Here is a 10,558-nt window from a genome sequence, read left to right as displayed (position 1 = left end):
ATTGTTAATAAATAACTGAGATTTTCCATGGAAATTGCTTTTGCATAGTTGTGGTAGTTAATGACAACCCGGATCATCGACAATGTTCATGACATCCGAATCAACGTGTATAATGTGCCTACGGTAAATTATGCTACTCTAGTAGGCCTATAAAGACTGCCACGTTCAAACCGAGTCGGTATCCGCTAAATAATAATATGCTTATGGAGGGTAGGCCTATCTATCTGCTATACTGTACTGTAATAAAACAAATCCAGATCTGATAAATACAGGGTAAGCATATACTGTATGTAAAGAACACCTAGTCCGCGGATACGACAAAATACATTGTAGGTCATGCCAATAAGAAAGATACGTTCAAACCGAGTCCAGATCCGACAAAATACGTTGTAGGCTAATAAGAAAGATACGTTCAAACCGAGTCCAGATCCAACAAAATACATTGTAGGCTAATAAGAAAGATACGTTCAATTTAAAAAGAGGCCCATCTTGAAAAGAACCCCCACCCCCCTCTTTGGTCTGCAAAAGTAATCTGGAAATCAAGCCCACTGGGCTTCTTTTCAAGATAGTATGAGCTTCATGTTGAGAAAGCTTGGCATTAATTTTACAATTGAAAATGGTATTTTGATCACAAATAATTATGTATAATTGGCAGGTAATGTCTCAAAATCGTATTATGTAGTAGCAAATTCTACAGCATTCATTTCGAAAATAATCTTCAATTTACTAAAGTAAATCTAAAAAAGAAGCTCATTTTTAAAAGAAGAAGCCCATGGGCTTCTTTTCGAGGTTTTACGGTATAGTGACGTGTTATAGAATCGTTCATTATCAATGTAAACCTGTTCCTCACTTTGAAATTTTCGCCTTTCATCTTTTACTTCATGAAATTACTTGTACCATTGTACTCATAAACACTCATATTATGTACGTCATATCAGAGAAGAGTAACTCTTCCCTGGTCATATATTGTTTTATTTATTAGTATAGCTAATTTCTACCAGTCAGTGGCGATGAATCGCTGTTGGTTTTGAAATAAACAATTAAATAATAAAACGAGCTACTGCATCATTGGCAAACGTATATTTTATTATTCTCATTCTTACAATAGGATACCGATACCAGTAGTATACTGTAAATCAGCAAAACAATGCGTTTTCGAAATGTTTAGTTAGCTTCTTAAATGGAATTTATAAATTCTTTACAAATTTTGAAGGGTACTTCTTCTGAGCTTTAAAATATGTATAATCTCTAAGATCAAAATGCATTGCTAAACGATATGATTGTTGGCATAACTACAGTACTTTAAAGAAGACGATCATCCGGAAGTTAGATCGCTCTTCTTAAAGATTTAAAAAGTAAAACACTCAACTATTTAAAACACGAGGCTGTGAACAATTTGTTAAAGATTTTAAGCAAATAATAAAATACTATACAATTTTGTTAATCTATTTTATAATAACATCCTTCAAAGAGCTAGTTGTAGAGATGAGGCAGATATAGAATACAAGAGTCACTTGAGGCTTATATTTATTAATCAGCATTTATCGTATAACATAGGCCTACATTTCCACGCAATACACAGTAGTCCCCCACCACGACGATTAAGCTCGGTTCCCACTTAAACGCAATGCAATGATGTAAGCGCAACGCAAGTGAGTTGATCAATCACAGGCGACAGTTCAGATGATTCTTCATCGCGTCATGATTGGTCAAATTATTCGCGCTTACGTCTTTGTGTTGCGTCAAAGTGGGAACCAAGCTTTAGAGGTTTTACGATAAGTACATATAAAATGCGTCTAAGATATTTTTAATCTTATCACAAGCTTTTCGTGCAACATCAAGTGTTAGAAACTCCCGCTCTGACATGTTTCCTAACTCGTCTGAATACACATTTATTTTCAGCTTTTCTCCTAAAAGACTTTCGTGTTTATTTGAGTTATCCATTCTCAACAGTGCAAACAACCAGTTGTTTTCTTGAGGGTTGGATGCCGGTTGAATCTGAATTATTAAAAAACAAGTAAATATTATTATCCAGTAGAAAAAGGAGTAGGCCTAAATATTGCGAAATAATGATTTAAAAAGACATACAGACATACTTATTTTTATACGAGCATAGGTACATGAGTTTTAATTTCTGTATTTTTAAAAAAAATATTTTTGTAAAGGAAAAATACTTACTGAAACAAGAAACTCCAACAAGGATGGAAATCGTTCACTAAATTTAGCCCACTTATATGACGTCTGGAGTCTCTTCTTGACTTTATTTGCAATGTCAACAGACGAACACTTTGGTATGTTGAAATAATCGCAACTACTGTCAACAGTTTTATAATGACGATCTCTAAATTTGGTCATTGTCTGGTTGAGGACTGTTCGACATTTGTGAATTACGTCAACTCTTAAAGACACGAGCTGTTCACTGTTTTGTAGTACACTACGCTCCATTCTGAATTGTGCCTCTCTTAGATCTTGTAAAACAATACCAACAGAAGAAGAATCGGCAGAAAGTAGTTTTGATATATTCTCCTGTAATTCATTTGATAGCTCCTTGTCTTCTTCAAGACTACCTTCAATGCAAATATCAATGTGGGCACAATAGATGTAAACGTTTCTATTTTCTCTGTCCATTTGTTTAACCTCATCGAGTAGAAGTTTTGCTCCTGTAATGTTACCGAGTGTTGCCGATTCCTTGAACAAGTTAATAGCGTCTTCTTTCTTATCATCACGTAGTGCAAGTTTGCCTCTCTCCACCGCTAGAGCTGCCTTCCTTTCATTTATAACATCAGGCTTAGGATATGAGATATTCAATTGTTTCATATGTTCAATTATGACATCAACGTCGTCTAAGGTCGTATTCTTTGTCTTTACATCAGCTAAATATTCCAGAATATTCCACCTGCGTTCTTCGTCAATGTTTAAGTCAAGCGCTTTTTGAAAGTGCCAACAAGCACGTTTTTTATTGCCCAGTTTGTCTTTTAATTCTGCTAGCTGTAATCGTGATGGTATATTTCTTGGATCGTTTCTAAGCACTTCATCATGAAACTTTTCGATTGTTTCGATAGATTGTTTCACCACCCAATCAATCTCCATAAAGAAAATGATTGGTGGACCTCTATCTTCTAGTAATTCTTGTAATGCCACGTCAATTACCATTTGGTGTTTATCATTAGCTTCGTTATGTTTCTTTCGTTTTTGAAGGAACAAAGCAAATTGAGAATTGATGCGAATCACAGATTCTGGGCCATCTTCACAATTTTCCAGAAGCTGATTATAGTATTCGGTAGCTTCCTCGTATTTCCTTGCATAAATCAATTCCTTGGCGCGATCAAATTTTGCGCCAAGATTAGATGGATTCGTATCGATTGCTTTTTGGAGATAATCTATTTTGGGAGGTGAATATTGATCACGATATTTTGGAGCTGAGATATCTCGGTACACAAGATATGCTTGGTGATAAATGAAAGAACTGGGCTCTTCTAATTGTATAGCGACATGTATAGCTCTTATGGCTTCATCAAAACATGCCATCTTTCTGTACACTCCTACTGCTTCACCTAGTACTTTTTGACGTAATGGATGTTTCCTCAGTGCATTCTTTAAGAATTGTTTAGCCTTGTGAATATTTTTCTTTCTACGTCTTATTTCTGCAATATAAACTAATGCGAGGCTATGTTCTGAATCCATTTTTAAAACATCATAGAAAATGCTTAGCACTGGCGTCATATCGGGACAAAATTCATGTCGGTTTTTAACTGCGGCTTTGGCTAATCTCCACCTCACAAGGCCGACTGAAAAGAGCCAGTCTTTTTCTGTTGGGCATAATTCCAATGCTGTTTCAAACTCTTTAATACTCTCAGAATACCGATTCATTCCTACACGTGACAAGGCAAATCCCTTTGTTGCGTGGACACTTCCTTTAAACATATTATGTTCTTGTGATCCATCCTCATAGAGTAATTCAAGCCTCTGCAGTTCTCGAATGTTAGCTTCGAGTCTCTTCTTGTCGCGACGGTCGAACCAGGCTTCAAGAGCAATAGCGATTGCCAAATAACCATTATTACTTGGCTGTCTGGATGGATCTTCCCCTCGAATCCTACGGCGTACTTCATCGATGCATTCCATTGCTCCAGCTTTGTTCTTTTCAGCATTTCCTCTGAATCCCGAAAAGAAAAGGTAGCTTTTGAACAACAATCCCTCAATTACCATAGCAGGAGAATCGCTGATATGCTCGTCAACAAGCTTCATAAGAGATCCGAATTGTTTGATAGACTTTTTTTCAAGTTCCCACATAAAGTGACAGGGAAATGCCCGAAGCTGGCTCTGTAAGTCTGTTAATGACGTCATATCTTAAAACACCAGCTATAATTGAATAAGTTATATTTTAATGTTTATATATACACATAATATAGTGCTTGGAACTTTAATTTGTTAATTTCAAAGTGTTTTTATTTTAAATTTATTTTAAAATTATAAAATTATTTAGAGGATAACGATCTTTGTCCCCTCTATTGACGGTGGAAAGGAACCTTTTTGACAGATTTTTTTTTTACATTTTAACCTAAAACAGCCATCACAAATTGATGACCTGCCGCCGAAGTGGGAGTAACATGCAAATAAATCCTAGGCCTCTACACCATGTATATGCCTAGGCCTACATCATCTGTAGCCTATCCGTCATTACAACGAACAATAAATAGGCCTACCTACCCTTCCTAGTTAAATTTCCTACCTATAGCTCTTTTCATGTGAGGTTAAAACAATCCTAACAAGTACAGTATACAGTACTGAAATAAATATTATTTCGACCTTATTGTATAGAAATTAGTCATAGTCGCTTTCCATTCCAATAAACCATTTAACACAGTATATCGTAGTCTCGAAAGCAATAACATTTTATAGGTGTGACGTGGGAATTTCCCGAAAGAAAAGTCACGTGATGATAATAACCAATCGGACAAGGAAGGAAATAAATGACATTTTATTAAGCATTTCCTTTAATATTAGAACAGAAAAGACACACAATTTGTTTTGGATGAAATAATAGGCCTTATCCATTATCAATTTATAAATCAATAATTGTGTGTAGACTGTTTTCTTGATGAAAATGTTGATAGCTTTTGTTTCACCTGTAACTTATTTATATGACTATAAAACACAACATAAAAGTATAGCTACAGTATAGAATATAATACTTTTAAAAAATTAAATTATATTTATAATATCCTATCTTTAGTAATTATTTATTTTCTTTAAAAAGAATAGTTCTACTATTTCTATATAAAATTCATCTAAGATAGTTATAATATTATCGCTTCGACACCCAACTCTAGTACGGTATCATGTCAAGAGACAATATAATACCGGCAGTTTCATGTCTGCTGACTCTCACATTGGTTACTGTTTGTCTCCTGACACTCAATTACCTCTTTTTCAAATATGTCAACGGCTGATCGTGCCACACACCGATTGTTAAATAATATAAACTGGGCCACACCAGTCTTGTCTTGTACAGCATCTCCGATGTATTTTAAATATCTATTTCCACAATGAATAGGTCAGTCAGTCAATCGAATTTGAAGATTTTATATTGGTCGAAACCAGAAAATAAATCATAAAGCATATAACAATGGATCGTGGGGAGTGAAGATGTAGCGCCATCTCTCAAGTAACGGACGTCTCTTGATTGCTTTTATGGATAAAATCTATACTTTGACAGAATTAGGTCTAATAATTCAGTGTTTATTTGTAGAATACTGTACCTGGTGTAATACAGCACAGTGAGTCTACAAGTGTTTCATGGTTACAGTTATGCCATCAACGTCATCAATGTTTTCATTTTTGACGGCAGCCAAGTATTGTAGAATTGTCCGTTTGCGTTCTTCGTCAATGTTCAATCCCAAGTCAAGTATTTGTTGATAGTGCTTGCAAGCGGTTCCTGTGTTACCAAGTTTCCTTTCTAAGTCTGCTAGCAATAGTCGTGACTTTATATTCATTGCATCGTCTGTAAGCACATTTTCATGATGTTCTATGATGATTTCGATGGACTTTTTTACCCTCCAATTAATCTCTCTAAAGAAAGTGAATGGCGGACCACCGTCTTCTTTACATTCATTTAACGCTTGGTCTACAATTATTTGAAATTGACCAATAGCTTGGTTGCTTTTATTTTGTTGTTGGAGGAACATAGCAAACTGGTAAGTGACGACAATCACTGACTCTGAGTCGTTTTCTACGTTGTCTAGAATATGGTTGAAGTATTCTTCGGCAGCTTCAGCATGTCCTGTAGCCGAGAGTTCATAGGCACGATCGATTTTTGCAGCAAGATTTGAAGGATTCAAAGCAATTGATAGTTGGAGATAATCCTTTTTGGGTGGACTATATCCAGCAATACCGTTATATGAAATATCGCGATACACTAGGTATAATTGGTGAAAAATGAAAGAACCACACCCTTCCATTTTCTCGGCGATATGTAGAACACGCAGGGCGTCTTTATATTGTTTCATCTTTCTGTACACTGATGCTGCCTGTCCTAATATATGTTGACGTACTGGTTCTACCTTTAAAGCACATTTTAAAAAGTATTGTGCTCTTGGAAATGTTTTCTTTCTACGTTTTATTTCTGCAATCAAAACCATTGCATAGCTGTGCTGATCATTCATTTTTATAACTTCGTTGAAAATACTTTCTACTTTTCCCATACCATCACATAATCCATTCCGATTAACAACTGCGGCTTTAGCTAATCTCCACCTCACAAGGCCGACTGAAAAGAGCCAGTCTTTTTCCGTTGGGCATAATTCCAATGCTGTTTCAAACTCTTGAATACTCTCAGAATACCGATTCATACCAACACGTGTCAAAGCAAACCCATTTGTTGCGTGGATACTTCCTTTAAACATATTATGTTCTGGTGATCCATCCTCATAGAGTGATTCAAGCCTCTGCAGTTCTCGAATGTTAGCTTCGAGCTTATCCTGGTCACGATGGTCAAACCAGGCTTCAAGAGCAATAGCGATTGCCAAATAACCATTGTTACTGTGCTGTTTGGATGGATTTTCCTCTCGAATCCTACGGCGTACTTCATCGATACATTCCATTGCTCCGGCTTTGTTCTTTTCAGCATTTCCTCTGAACCCCGAAAAGAAAAGGTAGCTTTTGAACAACAATCCCTCAATTACCATAGCAGGAGAATCGCTGATATGCTCGTCAATAAGCTTCATGAGAGATCCGAATTGTTTGATAGACTTCTTTTCAAGTTCCCACATAAAGTGACATGGAAATCCCCGAAGCTGGTTTTGTAAGTCTGTTAATGACGCCATATTGTACAAGTACAGGTGATATCTAATAAGAATAAATTACATTAACAAATGAAGTTATACATACAAGCCTAAACTAAGAATAAAGTACAAAGTAAATCGGAGGAAGGGGAGTTTTGGTAGGAGATAAAAAAGATATTTCGAACAGATATGCAATGATTTATCAAAGACATCAGACGAGTGGCGGAGACGCAGGTCCACTGGATCCAACTCTCCCTATAGAGTTATGTTAATACATACATAATGTTATGCTGGATAAATATATAGGCCTAGTGACAAAAAAATTTATAAAATAGATTACTATAAATCGCAAAATTGCAATATGGGCGTTTGGGCTACTTAGTCCTTTCCATTCCAAAGGTGTACGAAAACAGCATAATCCACGATAGGCCTATTAAATCAGTCGTGTTACGTGCAATCATAATACATGGGTACTGTAGCTTACCTATTCTCTTTAATTAATGGCTTACTACGTAAAAAAACACACTTACAAAGTTATCCCAAAATGTTCGCTTCGATCTTTAACATGTAGCTATATTTGCACTAATTATTCGAAAGCAACGCAGTTTTATTGTTTATGATGGGATTTGGGAATTTCCAGACAGCAAATGATAAGATAAAACTGAACCAATCGGATGATAAGTAACATAATGTAATATTTACTTACTTAGTTTAGTCAATGATTTACAGTACTATGTGTAGGGAAGTAGGACTAATGAACAAATACAACTGATAGGCTTCTGTACCCTTACTAGGCACCTGTATAAAATTGCATTTTGCAGGTAATACTAATTAAAGTCTAAAAATACAGGTCACTTGTCCTAATCTATAATCTCTATTTTTTTTTCAATAACTTCTCTCTTCTCTCTCTTCAAACTGTAAATTATTAATTAAAATCATCAAATATTAAACGCAACATATTTTACTTCTCATCTGAATTGTTCTTATCTTTGATGTCTGGAAATTTCCAAAACTCCACTCATAAAACATTGATTTCCAATAATAATTGTAATACTAGGCCTGTATATTCGCAGTTTAGACTTGGTAGTAGAACTCGCCTCTCCAGGCCAGAAATTGTGTAAACATTTCAACATGCAATAACTTTAATTAAAACTGAGCATTTTTGGACCTAAATAAGACACATAAGAACAGTTTTACTGAATTCAACAGTGTCATGATCTAAGTACATATTATTTATTGATAAACAGTCAGGCCAGTATACAATAAAAAACAGTCAGGTGTTGGAAGGAAATATATATGTTTTGAGGATGATTGGTATCTCAACTCTTAGTAGTGGGCAAACCATCAGTTACATATATCATGTTGAAATATCTAAATAGTAGAAGAGTCTTGCTCTACTGCCCACCAAGTTGTTTTCTTAAGATTAGTTAATATCATCATATGTTTATTTTATAATTTCACAGATTTAAATTTTAATTTCTATAAAGATATATTTAATAACAAAGTTGTGCACTAGACAATTAAAAAACATAATTGACCGGTTGCACAGTTAATTTTAGAGAATACTCTTTTTTTATACAAATTTAAATAAATTAACAATATTTACAATTGTGATTGCACAGATGTACGGATATTATTCAAAATATATACAAATACAGAAAGCACTGTATGTATTCATAATTACATATAGATTATACAATTTCGTAACATGGTTTAAGTAAACAACATAAGTGTAGTATAGGCCTACTGTATGTACTATACTTAATATATTTCTGTAAAACATGCATACGAAACGGCCTCTTTAAAGGGTCCTCTTAAACACCATGCCCTATTATTAAGCCCGTAACTCGGTCCTACAGTACAAGAATAAATTATACAGATGTTTTTTCACTTCTTCAAACTCAAAATTCAAATAAAAAAAACTTTATACAGCAATTCAGTGCCCAAAGTCTTAGGTTACAAGCAAATGTTATATGTCTAATTCCTGTGGCATAGCTTTTCTTACAACACAAGAAATTAAGATTTAAGTAAGGCAACTACAGAGTCCGGTACGTTAACGTTAAAACATTATTTAAATTTCTACAATCACATAAAACATAAACATTGAAAACATGGCGTGTAATATAAGAAAAGATAAATGCTATAAAGGAATATCTTTACCTAACAATGATAATGGTGAGGAAGTTCGCATTGCGCATCTGGCGGATGACACTGTACTTTTTGTGGGAAATGATTTACAGTACTATGTGTAGGGAAGTAGGACTAATGAACAAATACAACTGATAGGCTTCTGTACCCTTACTAGGCACCTGTATAAAATTGCATTTTGCAGGTAATACTAATTAAAGTCTAAAAATACAGGTCACTTGTCCTAATCTATAATCTCTATTTTTTTTTCAATAACTTCTCTCTTCTCTCTCTCTTCTCTCTCTTCAAACTGTAAATTACTATAAGTACTATACTTAATATATTTCTGTAAAACATGCATACGAAACGGCCTCTTTAAAGGGTCCTCTTAAACACCATGCCCTATTATTAAGCCCGTAACTCGGTCCTACAGTACAAGAATAAATTATACAGATGTTTTTTCACTTCTTCAAACTCAAAATTTTGAAATGAAAAAAGTATAGAGATTGGTTTAAATATTGTTAATAAGTTTGGTAAAGTGTCTGGTATGAATTTAAATTAAAAAAAACCAACGCTATATGAATTGGCAAAAATATAAACAAAATTGAAAAACCATGCAGTCTAAATTGGGTTAATGAACCAATTAAGATTTTGGGTATTTATGTGGGATATAATGAAAACAAATGCAGTGAATTGAATTGGGATAGTAAGGTGGCAAACTTAGAAATGCTACTCAATAGATGGAAAGGAAGAAACCTAACCTTTTTTGGCAAAGTTACCATTTTAAAAAGTTTAGCTTTGTCTAAACTAACATACAATGCATGTATAATTGATGTACCAGATGATGTTATTTTTAAAATAAATAAATTGATATATAACTTTTTATGGAATGGAAAAACAGAAAAAATAAAAAGAAAAACTTTAATCGGTAAAATGATTAAAGGGGGCATAGGTATGCCTGATTTCGCATTACACATAAACTCGCTGAAAATGATATGGGCAAGAAAATTACTGTGTAGAAAACACGTAAGATGGAACATCTTACCACTATACTATTTTAACAAATTTGGAACTGAACAACTCATTTTAAGTATGTCAAATATCAATTTTAAAAATAACATGGGCTTAGATAGTATACCATCTTTTTATTA

General features: G+C 34.3%; 2 protein-coding genes across 3 annotated transcripts; both read right to left on the bottom strand.

Moving 5' to 3' along the window:
- Nucleotides 1–1,082: 1,082 nt before the first annotated feature.
- On the bottom strand, nucleotides 1,083–4,888 carry LOC144843634 (uncharacterized). 2 transcript variants are annotated; one of them, XM_078700510.1, is made up of 3 exons: nucleotides 4,807–4,888; nucleotides 2,179–4,359; nucleotides 1,083–1,998 (listed from the first exon to the last, which is right to left on the bottom strand). In XM_078700510.1, exons 2-3 carry the CDS (start codon nucleotides 4,342–4,344, stop codon nucleotides 1,771–1,773), a joined length of 2,394 nt encoding a protein of 797 aa, XP_078556636.1. In that variant the 5' UTR covers nucleotides 4,345–4,359; nucleotides 4,807–4,888; the 3' UTR covers nucleotides 1,083–1,770. The 2 variants fall into 2 exon arrangements, with proteins under 2 accessions (XP_078556636.1, XP_078556643.1); XM_078700517.1 differs by lacking the exon at nucleotides 4,807–4,888 and adding an exon at nucleotides 4,708–4,727.
- A 262-nt stretch (nucleotides 4,889–5,150) lies between these two features.
- LOC144843647 (interferon-induced protein with tetratricopeptide repeats 5-like) lies at nucleotides 5,151–7,297 on the bottom strand. Its single transcript, XM_078700530.1, has one exon. The coding sequence runs from the start codon at nucleotides 7,266–7,268 to the stop codon at nucleotides 5,784–5,786; it is 1,485 nt and encodes a 494-aa protein (XP_078556656.1). The 5' UTR covers nucleotides 7,269–7,297; the 3' UTR covers nucleotides 5,151–5,783.
- Between the last annotated feature and the right edge of the window lie 3,261 nt (nucleotides 7,298–10,558).

This window comes from Antedon bifida, chromosome 1, assembly GCF_963402885.1.
Source record: "Antedon bifida chromosome 1, ecAntBifi1.1, whole genome shotgun sequence".
In the NCBI taxonomy this organism is placed as follows: Eukaryota; Metazoa; Echinodermata; class Crinoidea; order Comatulida; family Antedonidae; genus Antedon; species Antedon bifida.
The sequence above is the reverse complement of the archived record's forward strand: the minus strand, read 5'-3'. Positions and strand labels throughout refer to the sequence as shown.